Source organism: Chenopodium album, chromosome 24 (assembly GCF_948465745.1).
Source record: "Chenopodium album chromosome 24, dcCheAlbu1.1, whole genome shotgun sequence".
Taxonomy (NCBI): domain Eukaryota; kingdom Viridiplantae; phylum Streptophyta; class Magnoliopsida; order Caryophyllales; family Amaranthaceae; genus Chenopodium; species Chenopodium album.
In genome coordinates, this window is record NC_137857.1 from 10,166,027 (window position 1) to 10,181,203 (window position 15,177).

The 15,177-nt window shown below is 33.7% G+C and overlaps 2 protein-coding genes across 3 annotated transcripts; one reads left to right on the forward strand and one right to left on the reverse strand.

Moving 5' to 3' along the window:
- Positions 1–874: 874 nt before the first annotated feature.
- On the forward strand, positions 875–6,947 carry LOC145611946 (thiamine phosphate phosphatase-like protein). Its single transcript, XM_081667332.1, has 4 exons — positions 875–1,108; positions 1,571–1,692; positions 1,832–2,033; positions 6,413–6,947. The coding sequence occupies exons 1-4, from the start codon at positions 971–973 to the stop codon at positions 6,761–6,763; spliced, it is 813 nt and encodes a 270-aa protein (XP_081523458.1). The 5' UTR covers positions 875–970; the 3' UTR covers positions 6,764–6,947.
- Positions 6,948–9,219: 2,272 nt separating this feature from the next.
- LOC145610317 (protein NDL1-like) lies at positions 9,220–13,558 on the reverse strand. Of its 2 annotated transcripts, none has more exons than XM_081665643.1 (11): positions 13,196–13,558; positions 11,699–11,798; positions 11,417–11,514; positions 11,183–11,271; positions 11,012–11,072; positions 10,835–10,921; positions 10,666–10,743; positions 10,534–10,590; positions 10,395–10,450; positions 10,154–10,289; positions 9,220–9,741 (listed from the first exon to the last, which is right to left on the reverse strand). In XM_081665643.1, the coding sequence occupies exons 1-11, from the start codon at positions 13,259–13,261 to the stop codon at positions 9,520–9,522; spliced, it is 1,050 nt and encodes a 349-aa protein (XP_081521769.1). In that variant the 5' UTR covers positions 13,262–13,558; the 3' UTR covers positions 9,220–9,519. The 2 variants fall into 2 exon arrangements, with proteins under 2 accessions (XP_081521769.1, XP_081521770.1); XM_081665644.1 differs by lacking the exon at positions 13,196–13,558 and adding an exon at positions 12,112–12,299.
- Between the last annotated feature and the right edge of the window lie 1,619 nt (positions 13,559–15,177).

Here is a 15,177-nt window from a genome sequence, read left to right on the forward strand (position 1 = left end):
ATAGGTGGCTGGTAACCGAAGGTGAAAACCGGTTGCTAGCACCGGTAATCGGCGACCTAATCCGGTTGATTGCAGCCGGTAACCGGTTTTCACCTCCAGTTACCATGGTGGGCAACCGGTTTTCACCTCCGGTTACCAACCACCATATTTAATTTTTTTTTTTGAAGAAAACTAATCAATTTTTTAATTGGGCTCCGGTTACCGGTTTTGGCCTCCTGTTACCATGGACGGTAACCGGATTTGACCTCCGGTTGACCGTGGTAACCGGATTTGACCTCCGGTTGACCGTGGTGACCGGAGCCCAAATCCGGTTACTGTCCATGGTGACCGGAGGTCAAATCCGGTTACCGTGGAGCTGCGATTGGCCCCCGATTCTTTTTCCGTCGAGCCACCTCGATCACCATCCATTTCTTGTCGACTTTCGTTGTCGTTGTAGCTGTCTGGTGTAGAAGTTGGTGGTTGACACGGTTTTGGTTGATGGGCTAATGTTAGAAAATGAAATGGAAAAAAAAAGTTAATAAGGGCAAAATCGTCAATTTGCTTGAAATGATGGCGGTGCCGATAAATTTGGACGGCGGTATTTAACACCCCCCAAATATGGAGGTAGTGGGATAGTTGAGAAAATAAAAAATTGTAAAATGCAAAAGTAGTGGAAGAATAGGAGGAGAGAGAATATTATGTTGGGTTCACTAAGTATGAGAAATGAATTAAATATTGTAAAAACTTTCAAAAAAGAAAATGGAGCAAGTATTTAAAAACGGCCGAAAAAAAAGTGGAGCAAGTATTTAAAAACGGAGGGAGTATTATTTAATGAAATCACTCCTCCCCATTCCATTAAAAAAAAAAAAAAAAAAAAAAAAAAAAAAAAAAAAAAACTTCAGAAGTTAAACTTCACCTACCAAAACAGGCAACATCCCTCATATAAGAAGTTCAACTGTCTAACTTCGATTCATCTAATCTCACCACAAAAATGTCAAAAGCAGTGGTGATTTTCGACTTCGATCGAACATTAATCGATGAAGATAGCGATCGTTGGGTGATTACCCAGATGGGTCTCTCTCCTTTATTCAATCAACTCTATTCCACTTTGCCATGGAACTCTCTCATGGTCAGTCCCCCTTTTCATTATTTCTTCTCTTCATTCATATAAATTCATATTTATAACTATATTGGTACCACCAATCGTATATCAATAATGTCTCGATAGGTTTATGATCGAATCCCGTCTACATCATTGACCCTTCATGGCTTGTGTACTTTTGAAATAACAATAAGAGTATATATGTGAGATTTTTGTGATTTTCTTTCTTTGCAAATAAATTGTTACATATTATTAAGTATATAGTTACTACCAATTGTATATCAATTGTGTCTCCATATATTTATGATTGAATCCCGTCTACATCATTGACTTTTCTGGCCCCATGTGTAATTTTAAAGAAAGCAATAAGAGTATATATGGATGAGAATTTTGTGATTTCTTTGTTTGTGAATAACATTTTACATTGGAGAATCATTGATTTGATTAGTTTACAAATGATTAAGGTTTGTAGTATCGAAATTTATACAGAATAGGATGATGGAGGAGCTTCATATACAAGGGAAAACAATTGAAGATATTGGAGATTGTTTAAAGCAAATGCCATTACATCCGAAGATAATATCAGCAATTAAATCTGCTCATTCTTTGGGGTAGAATTATGCTCATATAAATAAAACAGGGTTTTCCCTGTAATTGGGGTTTTCAGTTTTATTAAATTTGATTAATAACTAACTATTGAATTTTTTGAAGTATAATTTGAAGCTTATGGTTGCTGTATTTGTGGGTTAGGTGTGAATTGTGGATTGTAAGTGATGCGAATCAATTTTATATCAAGACGATACTGGAACAATATCAATTGTTAGGGTTCTTCAAAGAAATAATAACGAATCCAACATTTGTTGACGATGAAGGAAGGCTTAGGATTATGCCGTATCATGATTCCAAGTTGCATCCTCATGGATGTACTCTTTGCCCTCCTCACATGTGCAAGGTATGTGATGCTTATGTGACTTTAGCTACAGTATATCTTAAACTATATGTGGTTGGTTACATATCAAAATTGGATATGTATTGTCTTATTACCTAGCAACCTTGAATGATGATATAAATATTGTATGCCATTACTTACAACCTAAATGATGTCACTCAAAAGGTTGGGTAAAAGCATGATTTGGGATTATATGAGCTTTTTCAAATGACGAACCCATCATATTAAACTCTAAATCTTTGATTATCTATCTTGAATGGTTGAGTATCTTCATTTTCAATCTCCACCACATCATACGGAATTTGCGTACACAAGAGAAACCAAACTGACACCAAACCAAGGGAAAATTGTCAGCGTTACAGAAATTTTAACAAAAATGAGATTTGCCAACAATAAGTATAAGGATGGTAAAAAATAGAAACTAAGCTATACTAAATTCAATACCTTAACCAGGTTAAAAACCCACTTATTAGAGAGGGTGAGAAGAGCAGAAGAATGGAAGGGGTGTGATGATGGTGAGCATTAATCCTATGAGAGGTTTCATAAGAATTAGTTAAGACATATGCCCATATGTATTTGTCATACGCCCATGTAATCTTCCCGAAAAAGATTTATGAATCCTTACAAAGAGTTAGATATGCCTCTGTTTATAAACTTTGGTGAGAAAAAAGTGATATGGGAAAGGCAGGGGTAAGAATAGCTAGAGTGTGATGATGTTATGAGAAGTGACTAAGCAGAAGAATGGTGCAGTGGAAGAGCAGGGAAAGATACAATAAGGTTTTGAGTGTTCTGTTAGCAGAAGGTGACCATTCTGATTAGGGAATGGCAAGTCACGATGTACCGCTTACACAAATATAATATGGAATTCTGGATGAATCTTTTATGTGGTAAGAAGTATTGTAGCATAGTAGAAAAGTTTCCTTTGAGTGGTATCGAAAAATTTGGTTCATCCTGCGTATGTTTTGTTATCTTTAGCCTCACTGAGACAGTTTTTTGTTCAATGGATGGGAATATAAGATGCTAAAATAGTCTGAATAAAAGGAAAAGAAATATTGAAAAGAAGAAAGAATGAAAGAGAGCACAAAAAGGGAGGTGAACTAAAAGTCCAAATCTTCTATTTGAATTTGTGGTGAGCATATACTATCTAACAGTATCTGAAATTACTCATTACATCATTAAATATATTGAAGGTCTATGGGGATTACCTTGTATATATGCATTTATAATATCACATATATGGCCAGTGCTAGCCCTCCATAGCTCTCTCCCTGTTTAGAGGTGCTTGTAAAGGAGTCACTTGAAGCACTACATAGCATTTACTGTGTGGTAGGATGGAGGAGAATGTTTTTCTTGATCCTCCCAAAAGGATGATGTTTGTCGGCCTCTAAGAGATTCTGGGATTTTGTCATGTAAGCTTTAGGCTGTGGACTTACTTTGGTTTCCAAATTAGTTATAACCCAGTTAAATTTTGCCAATATCATAGCTTCCGCTCCAGCGCTGTAAACATGCTAAACTAGTTACTCTAGATCGAGGAAAAAACACCCTAAAAGGCACTCTTCCTATGATGGTTATAAGCAAGAAAATATGAGTTTTGAGGATTTTGATGCCAAAGAACTACTACACTCATTTAACTTTAAAGATAAGATTTCAAATTTATGCCAACAGGTAATCCATTGTTGGTTATTTAACTTAGCTAGTGTGACCAACTGTTGTTACTGGTTGTTTCTTACTATGTTTGGTACAATCAATTGTTTGGTTATTGACCGTACAAAATGACCTTAAAAGACATTGCTATATTTTATTATCTTTATAAAGTAGGGATAGAAAGGTTACTAGAAGGAAAAGTTTACATAATATAAGAGTAGCTTTTCATAGCGAAAATGCTGGCTTTTTATCCAAGTAAAAAATCATTAAACATGAATTTTTGCTGTTTGAGCACATACAGAAGCTAGAGCCTAGAAGCCAATTATTTTTACCAAAGTTGACCAATATATTGCAGGGTATCTAGCTTTATTCAAGGGTTCATATTAAAGGGAGGAAAGGAATCAAGAAAGAAAAATTCAGGCAAAGGAATCAAGAAAGGGTGGTTTATAATATTGATTAGCTCACATAAGGGATGAATACCAATTGTCCAATTCTCATATTCTATAGACTCCCTAACCATTTTACTCTATTCACAACTCATATCTTTTTCTTCTTGGAGCTCCTTTAACCCATTCTCTTCTCTCTCACTACATACTACACCCAAACCTTCATGGGAATATTCTTTTTCTCAACTTCATATGGTATTCAATGAGGCCGTCATCATCTCGTATCAACTATAGTAATCAAGCACCGCCATATTTTATTGTTGTTGCAAACCCTTACCCCGAGAAGTATCAAATCAACCCACAACTCTCCAATTTTAGGTGGCCGAATTTGATCACCCTATTTGGCTGCAAACGATATGAGCCAAGCCAAACTCTATTGTGTTTTAGCTTGAATGAGCTTTTAAAATTCTTGTTCGAGCTTGGATCATTAAAAGTTTGGCTTATTCAAGCTTTGTTCACGAACATGCTTGTTTTCATTTCAAGTCTAACCTTTTGAATGAGTTTAATCTGGGTTTAAGTAAAATAAGCCTTTGTGACCTATAAAAAATTATTTCTTTCAAGTTTCCATGGCCTTTTAATATTATCCAAGATTTTGTCAATCTCAATGGTCAATTTCTCATGCCAACGTATGATGAAATGTAAATTTAAAAACAAGTATGAGTAAATGATGTACAAAGATATTGAAGTAGTTTTTTTATTATTCGAGACTTTTTTTTTTTTTTTTTAAAATCTTGAAGAAGGTTTAACCGATTTATTATGAATGAACTTACAAACAAACTAAACAAGTTGTTCACAAAGACACAAACATTATCAAGTCAAAGTTTGTTCATTTACTTAACAAGTCTTGAGATTTTTTGTTCAAGCTTGTTTATTAACTTAACAAATGAGTTTCGACTGAACATTAAACATGATGTCTCTCTCATAGTCTCATGTTGGGTGTTCTATCACTACCAAGTTATGTTGGTAGCTGATTGTGAGGTTGTTAGTTGGATTTTTTGGGTGTTTGAGAGGAGTGTCAGGTAGTTAGGAACTGCAATGGTGGCAATGGGGCAGTGGTTGTGGGGGAGACAGTAGACACAGTGGCTTTAGCTTAGGCTCCTGCCTGAGATGGAAGCACAAAGTCATGAGGTTAGGAACTGTTGTTTTGGAGGAGAGGAGAGAAGAGTAGTAGAAGTAAAAGATATAAAGAGTACAAATTTGTTTGGATTGCTTACAACCAAACAATCTACAATGTTTCCTGGGAAGAGTGGGAATACCTTTCCCTTTCTTTAATCCCTCCCCTCCCCCAAAACAAATTACCCTTAATTTTTTCCTTTAACACTGTTGATCAGGTTTTCTGCCCGAGGTTATTGTCATGCATCCTTCAGCTATTACTTAGTGATTACTGCATAGGTTTTCAGTTTTAATTCTCTTGTAAATCCTGAGATTAGGAATATAAATACCATTCTCCTATTTTAGGGGCCTCACCTTGTCAAAATCTAGGATTAAGGATTTAGGGCTTCTTTTATTAATGTCTAGGATCAACTATTGCTAGAGAGTCAAAATATCTCCCTTCACTTTTCCGAGGTGGTCTGTTCCTTTCCAACTTTCCTACGTTAACTGGAGTCTAGAGCATTTCGGATTTCATATGTTAGTCAAACAAAAATCAGCAATCATCATAAGAGCCAATTTTCAGGAATTTTATTGGGGTGATCTTCCAAATTCTCTTGTCCAAGGCTATCAATCTTTATCACTGCTAAGTAGCCTACTAAAAACATTAAAGCATGTTTTGATTTGTAGGAAAATGCTTTATATGATTGTAAACGGACTCTAAATCCGGGTGTCTTGCTTATATCGGAACTTATTAGCGATTCCTATGTTCACAATCCGAAGAGCTATATCGTGAACGGAGACTTAATAGAGATCTCAAATATATTTGTGCAACTAGTGCTTGCAACATTTTCATTGGTATAAGTGAAGACAATTGCTTGAATTCTGGTTGCTTTTTTGTACCTGCAATAGTTGAATATGGCCTATTTGAGGAAATTAAACCATTGTCTCCATTATTTTGGGTTTCCGAAATTAGAAAGACCCATGTGTCATGTACATATTGGATGCTGGATGATGTGGATGGGTTGGTCCTTTTCTCGTTCTTGTCATGAAATAATATGGCTGTAGAATTACATTGCTAGCATATCTGTTGTTTTATCAATGACGAGTTTCATTAGTATCCCCTCAAAATTAAACAACTGTTCAATCTCGGCCACCATTTATGCTAATGGTCATTTAATCAATTTTTGGAACTTCTAATAGGGACTGATTCTTAAGCGTATACAAACTTCTGCTGGAGAAAACGGGAAGAGTACTACCATCTATATTGGTGACGGTGGAGGGGATTACTGCCCAAGTTTGAAACTCAGAGAAAATGATCATGTCATGCCGCGAAAGGGTTTTCCTTTGTGGGAGCGTATCAACAGCAACCCTTCCCTCGTCAAGGCCAGTGTCCATGACTGGAGCAATGGAGAAGAGCTTGAATCTACCCTACTCCATCTTATAAGTACAGCTGATGGAAACCCTTCTTTATACGCTTCTACTGAGTCTGATTTAACGAGCAAGGTCCAGAGTAAACCTGCTGCAACCATTGAATTATTTCATAGTCTATGACCCTCCTTGGATTTTTAACAATCATTTTTATGTATATCATCAAATGTAAAGTATTTGCAGAATCAACATTAAACTGATAGACTTTGCATCCCAGCAAAAAAAGATAGATAAACACATGTTATACAACTTCTTACAGTTACAGTGTAATGTTTATTTGGTGCAGCTCTACAGGTTCACTTATTTTCATTTATATGTATGTCAACCTTTAAGATTAAACAGTTGATTCAATTGTGTTGACTCTAAATTTGGGTGTCTTACTTATCAAAACTTATTAGCGATTCCTATGTTCAACTAAGAAAACTTTAACAATTCCTCGTAAGTAAAAAATTTATGGGCATTGTCGTTATTTTCCCAGCTAATCAAACAAGCACGTAATATGTATAAGACTACTATATCCGAATGAGAATGGGACATGCATTGAATTGATTATTTTAATCTCTCGAGATTGAGGTGGTGAAGTAGTGATATCACTCCTCAACTTGAATCCCTTTGGTATAAGCCGGGATCAAATGTTATAGGGCTCATTTGAAGGATGATGTATTTCTCAAGGAATATGGAATTTACAATTAACATCCATAACCTAGAAAAGCTTTTTCTAAAAAATGTAACCTCGAAAGCATTAAGCAATTATTAAGGAAGAAAAAAGAGGTGGAATCTAAGTATCTAACACATGGATTTACATTATTATATTAATGTAATCATGTTTAATTTCATAATAGGCACCGAACTCCCGCCAGCTTTGAGTATTCAACGGTCACACTCCAGCCCACTTCCTCTTTAAGACTTTAACCATCCAAATGATTATGTAAATATATCAAATAAATATTGAGGAAGTACATTAAACTATTCTAATCTTTTTTTTTTTTTTTTTTTTTTTTTTTTTTTTTTTGATTCATATGAGCCACAAGGGCGGGTACAGCGGGGGCGGGGGAAATTCCAGCATATGCTGGGGGCAAGGATCGATTCGGTAACCTCGAGGTTACGAGATGGGAGTATTACCATCAAGCCAACTCCACATCCTTAAACTATTCTAATCTATAAATGCTAGGAAAAACGTATATATACCCTTTACTTTGGTACCCATTCAGAAATCGTGATAATAATAATATAATATAATATGAATGTATGTACGAACTTATTAAGTAATAAAGTAAACACGTGTTCATAATGGAACTCCATCTCCAAACATATGTATTTTCTTCAAAAGTTTCCGTTACTATCTAATAATCAAGGTAATATAATTGCAAAAACCTAAGTAAAAAGTAAGGTAATGAGGATAGACTTGTATAGTTGTATACTATGGGTATTGAGTATTGACATGAAATTCTTCACATATTTAGACATTTACTTTCCAAGATTGCCAAACAAGTTAGAAGGGTATTAAAATGACTTGAAGGCAACATAGAAGAAGCAAGACAAAATATTATGGATAGCCAAAAGTGTAATACGTAGTAAATAATAAAATGTAAGGAAAACTAGACAAAAATAATCTTAGTTATGTTTGATCCTTTCGTAACAGTCTCAACTATGGAAATTTCTTCCCACGACAATGCAATAGCCTATAGTAAATTATCAAGCAAGTCACGCGATGCATCGAAACTAGCTTCCTATCTTTGTAAAATTAAATTTTAAGCAACAAACTTTTATTTATAAAGCAAGTGCATTTGACAATATGACATATTCTACTCATTTCAGAATTGCAAATGTTAAAATAAACTTTGACAGAGTTGCAAACTACATCCCTACTCAATTCAAACAACCTACTGTAACAATTTATTATTATTATAAATTAATTTTTTTTCAAATTATAATAAGATAAAAAAAGTGTAGGGGAATGAATTTAAAGATAAGGAAGAAAAGAAGAGCAAATACAAACATGAAGCCAGCTCAGCCAAAAAAATGGACCCACCAAAAGACAACAATGATTGGTGCCCACCAAATAAAATTCGGCCACAAAGAAATTATGCTTAAGCACCAATCACGGCTTTCCCAAAAACAGACAACAGTGCCACCGCACATATACACTGCTTATTGCCTTCCATGTGAACTGTTGCCCAAAATATTCATGCTAACCTTCATTTTACTTTCATTACACTTCATCTACAGTTCCAGATAAGCTTCAGGATTTTGTTCGCCGAGCATGTTTAACGATTGAACATAAGAAGTAACTTAAAAATTTATCCTTAGGGAAATTGGACGAACAACTTTCTATTCTGGTGATTTCGTCAACCAAACTACTCCATGATCTATGTTTTGTATTCTACTTCTCCAGTTATTCTTCCATTGTGTTTCTATGTCAACCCGGAAGTAACAAACTATCTATGCAGATCAAAATTGAAAGAAAAATAAAGCTTCATTGATTAATCGAAGACTCGAAATGATGTATTTGAAAGTAATTGGAAAGAAATACAAGGGTTTTGTGAATGGAGAAGGTATAAACACTCCTGCCAGAAGCAGTAAAAACTCATAAATATGCTCTTTCATTATTAATTTCTCGCCATCATAAATGGAGTTCTAAGGATTTACAAGCAAATAACCATTGTCCGTTCGTTTATGAATGACTACAAATGAATGAATAATCCCTCCCTATATTTATATATATATATATATATGTTCCTTTTCTATCAAAAACAATCCTACATATCTACAATCTTCCAACTACGACCCTCATTCGTGATCCAAAAAATAATGAAAAAATTACAACAGAGAGTGGCAAATGCAGGGACATACACATACACCCTGAATATCACCCATTGCTATGACTGCAAAGAAATGCGAGTCTTTATTGGTTTCAGCTTCAATCCCATGCTTTCTGGAGAAAGCAACTCCGGAGAGATGCATGATGGGCTGAGAGGACTTCTTGGGCTTCCACTGAGCTGAGATGGCCGGTAGAATCCGTATCCCATGAGGAAGTACTCCAATGGTATCAGCATTGCATGAGGCTGCTCCTCTGTTACCATTGATCCACAAGCTTGTACCTACAAAAATCAACCCTGTGTAAGCAATTCTACCATTTGTGTACTTCATTTGACTAACAGGATAAAATAATTCCTAGATATAATGGGTTCACATGATAAGATGGTCAAAAGTCACCCCTTTGCTTCAAGTTCTTGATCAAAAAGCATCCATGTCCCTCTAAAAGCGACACAAATTTCACAATACACCCAACTTAGATTCCTAGAACTGCATGTGTCGCACCCTCTCCCCCCCTTGGCCCTTGCGACCTTGTAACTTTCAGTTTCATAAATTCTACTGTCACAAATGTTTGATTTAACTTGGCTTAACTGATTTCTGAATGACAAAGTTTGGACGTTCTCTATGCAATCTACCAAAATGAGAATCTTGAAAAAAAAACTCTTCAGCTCAGTATTAAGTGAGCCATGTACATACCTCAACCAATGCACTGCATCTTTTGTCTAGTTTTGAAATCATGTGAAGAGCCTCCGCATGAAAAGATGATTCATCCCCAACAAAAATCAGCGTCCGACATTTTAGTTTTTTCAATCCTTCGCTAATGTCTGGTCTTCTGCTTGTTTAAACAAAAACAGAAAAAACAAAGGATTAGGAATGTTGTAAGAAGAGTAATTCAAATAGTGGAAGCTTGACAAGCAACATTTGCTATATAACTTACCCATTCATTGTTTCAAGAAACCGTAAAACATTAATGCTCTGCCTCTCATCTAGCAGCTGAAAAGACAAGGAGCCAGTAAATATGTCATGGCCTAAGAAAATAGAAAGAAAAAAAAGAGCACCGGAGAAAGAATACTGACCCTTCGGCATGCTTGAACTATGTCTGATTCCGGGAGTTCATTGTTTCCACGAACTTCCTGCATATGGAAAAGTATTAAACAAACTGCCACAAAAGTAACTATTAGCGTGGACTAGAAACAACTAAGTACTACCTTACTGAAGTAGCGCTTCAGCAGACATTCCTTCACCAAGCCACATATCCCATAGAAGTAAAGCAAATTTGACAAAACCTGTAAATTGATAAATTGAATCAGATTATACAGTATAGAACATGAATTATATTGTGAAAGATATTATGTATGACAAGAGGATAAAAAGAACCTTATTATACAACCATTCAGTCCATGAAGGTCCTTTGCACAAAGGTGAAACAAGTATCAAACCAAGAACACGATCTTTGTACTTCAGCTGCAACATCACACCAATAACCTTTGTTAACCAGACAGATTAACTTAAGAAACTAATCAATAACCTTAAAAGTATATGCAAACAACATACAGCAAATAGGGTAAGTATGTAAGCTCCTGCTGTCACGCCCATGCACATCACTGCACCAAGCCTAGACAAGAACAACTGTTGTCAGAATTAAATTACATGGAGCAAAGTGAACAATTACAAGCAACAGCACCAGGGAACAAAAATTAGTTGACACACATATCCCTAGCTTACCCGAAAAAGTTGAGAACCTCAAGGATTTGATCAGCTAAATCTTCAGCTGATGGCACAGGTTTATCTGGACATAAAGCAGCAGCTCCCAACTGCAAGAACTCTTGACAAGAGTTTCATAAGGTAAATGTGAATAATGGAGTAACGAAAGTCGTCTAAAGAAAAACAGTCTCACGATTACAAAAAGAAAAAAAGACAGATAAAAGCAGAAGACGGTATATATGAAGATTTACAGACCTCGTGTCCAGGAGGGCTGATATGGTAAATGCAAAAGTTGTGGAGCAGCAAAGAAGCGGCCTCAGGAAAAAAGAATAATCCTTGGAAACAGGACATGTCTGTTCAGTGTTCACAATAGTCACAAGACATTACACAAATAAGACCAAAGGCAGTAAGGTTACAGACCAATTTAAAAAATTTAAAATGAGGAGGAGATGAAGAAAGGGATCACGTCATGACATGACGTGATCCTTCCATTACAAAAATTTGCAAGTAAGAAATAAACAACATTACATTACTTACGATTCAAAGCCAAATCAGGATATGTAACCAATGCTGGCTTATCTCTGTCTCCATACACAATGACAGACACAGGGCCGCATCCTGTTTGTACATGGTATTCCTGCAATCGAAAATTACCATACTGCATCATTAAAAGCAACAGAGGACTCACGAAACAGGGATGAACTATGAGAAATGGGTATCTCAGTTTAAAAATTAGAGCTAATTGCCAGAAAATCACTACTCCATATAAGATAATGCACAACCTAAATTAAAGCAAAAACTGGACACTCAGATAAAGTCAAAAGAAATAATTTGTCATGTTATTACTTTGATTAAAAAAATTAAATTATAGCAATATCCATAACTTCTTGTTATGTGATAGAAAACAAAAGCAGGAATAACAGATAGAATTTCACTGAAAAGTGGCTTACCATGTGCAACAATGCAACTAATTCTCTGACTACTTCCAGAAACAACTAGATCTATACATACAACTTCAGTCTTATACTACAGAATAATGTCACCCTACTCTTTCAATCACTTCTATAAGAGGCTAAGAATCAAACTCAGAAACATTATGCTTTACTTCAAATTTTAACCAAACAATTACATCATAAAGTTGCTACTTTGCTGGGGAAATTAAAAGTAAAAGAAGAGAATAAAAGTGATGATGACAGATTCTATAAAAAGCTGACAATAAATTTTAAGGGAAAAAACATTTATTGATATGAATAATTGTTTATAAAGTCAAAAGCATATAATACAGATTATAGAATCATGTAAATTCAAGAGCATTAGCTGTTTATTGTCTTATATACTCGGAGTATCATCAAGCAATACAATTACTCTCTCGTCCTCAATTAATCGTCCTGTTAGGCTTAAGCGTGCATATTATGACAAGAGGTAATCAAAACCCGAAAGTCAAAACCCGAAAATGAATTCCAAATGTAATTACAGTGACAATTACAGCAACAAACTTAATATATTTCAATAATTACCAACCTGATTAATTGTTCAAACATAACATAAAACAAGAAAAGTCAGCATTTCAGGGAAAAGAGCTATCCTAGCAAAATTCAAGTAGAATTCTAGTAAAACAACACAAATGGTATTAAATTACAAATACATGACTAAATTAAGAATTTCAAAGAACCAATTATCAGACATTAAAATTCCAAAAATGGTGGTAAGAATCACAAAATTGCAACTCCTAAACTAGCATATTGTCAATTGTTTGTACAAATTCCAAATTAAGGGTTTTTTCAATCACACAATTCAATGCATTTTGGGGATAAAAACAACCTAGAAATGGGAAATTCAATAAACCCAGAAAAATTTCCACAAGATCCAAAAAAACCCAATTCCTAAAACAAAATTAGAAACCCAGAAAAGACATAAATCCAGAAATGCAAGAACAATACCACTTCAAAAAAAAAAAAAAAAAAGTCCCAAAAAACAAACAATCAAGATTACATATTTACTGAAAAAATCAAAAATTAAAGAAAGAATTAACACCTTTCCACCAAGATAAATAGTTTCCATATCAACAGAAACTGAATCACTGCCGCAAAATTCCCCCATTTTGAATTACAAATGAATTATTTATGAAGGGGGCTCTGAAAGCCGCTTCTAATGGTGACACCCCAAAACTTTGCCCAGTTTTTCTCTCTCCTGTGTTTTGTTGATGAGCTTGAAGAAATTCAGACCTCAAAAGCTTTAAGATTGATTAAATCATGTACAAAAGTTTCAAACTTTCTCTCTCTAAAATTTTGGTGTGTGTTCAACTTTCTCTCTCTAAAAACTCCGAAGATCCCTGCGGATTAATCTCCCACCGACGCCTTTTTGTAATTTTTCTCTCAATACTTCTCCCTCGTTATAACAAGGGATTTATTTCATCCAACCTTATTAAATACAGTACTAAAACCTCATTTTATTTTATTTTTTTATTTTTTTGGAAACATTTCAAATTAATACCTTATTTATTTTATTATTTAATTGTTATGTTGTACTACCTCCGTCTTCTTTTGATAGTTCCTCGTGGGCATTTTTCACGGGAATTAATAAATACAAATAAGAATAGTAAAAGTACATTAAAAAGGTAAATTCACATTGAATTTGCAAAAAAGTAGAGAGAGAAAGTAATGAAAGTACACGGGAAAACAAAATTTACATGGAAAATTTAAATTTGCACAAGTATTGTTGCAAATAAGAGAGAATTTTGGTAAAAAAAAATATTAATGGTTGTTGGAGAAAGCAAATGGGGTGAACATTTTGGGACTAAAATTTGCCCATAAGGGACTATCAAAAGAGGACGGAGGGAGTATTCCCTCTACATTTTCTTATCTGGAAAGCTTTTATAGCAATTAATTCATTTAACTCAACTTATGGACCCAACATAAACATAAACATACGAAGTATTTTATTAATTTCATAGTCTTTTTTCTCCAATTCTCTTAATTATTTTTGTTTTTTACAATATTGTATTCTTCCATCAACCCCACTACTTCCATATTTTATTACATTCTCCAATTTCTATATTTACTTCACTTTATTATTGCTGAATTGTAAGAATTTTTACTGAATTGAAATTATTTTTGCAGAACTTAAATTATTTTTACTAAACTAAAATAATTTTATTGAACTGAAATTAGTTTTACTAAATCTATATTACATTCTTTCTTTAAAGTTACTAAATTTTATTGAAATAAAATTATTTTTGCTAAATTTTATTGAACTTATTCTTTGAAGTAAATTTTATTGAAATTAAATTATTTTTATTTAACTGAACTTATTTTTACTAAATCTTTATTACATTATTGGAGTAATATTTTTCATTAGATGTTATTAATATAATACTTTCAAAAATTAATTTATAGAAATAGACATTGTAACTTTTTCAACAATATATGACATAATAACATTTATTTATTATACATTAAAAAATCAAGTCAAAGTTGATATATCAATATTGTAAAATCCCAAATGATCATTGAAAAAATAGAGAGAGTAAAAAAAAATACATATTAATACAAAATCCAATAAATCTATTTGGTACATTTTTTTTCCTATTAATGTATATTAAGGTCATTAAGTCAAATTAGACAATTAGATCAAATCAAAAAAATATTATTTAGACCGGATTAAATAAACAAAGGTGAACTAAACATAACCTTAACTTTTCTTCACAAAAAAAAAAAAAAAAAAAAAAAAAGAAACCTTAACTTGTATAGATTCAAGTCGTGAATTGGAGTTGTATTCAAGTATATATAAGCTTTATAATTGATTTGGTTGTATTGTTGTTTAGATTTGATTGGTCATTGTAGATACTTATGTCTTATAATAATGGTCTAGAAAAGAAAATATATATATATATATATATATATTGTCAAGGCTCTATTTTAATCTTGTGATTTTATAAAATAAGCTAATCTAATAAGTTTGTATAAGGCCTTGTTCACTTCACCTTGAAAAAAATAACATTCAGTAAATATAATTTC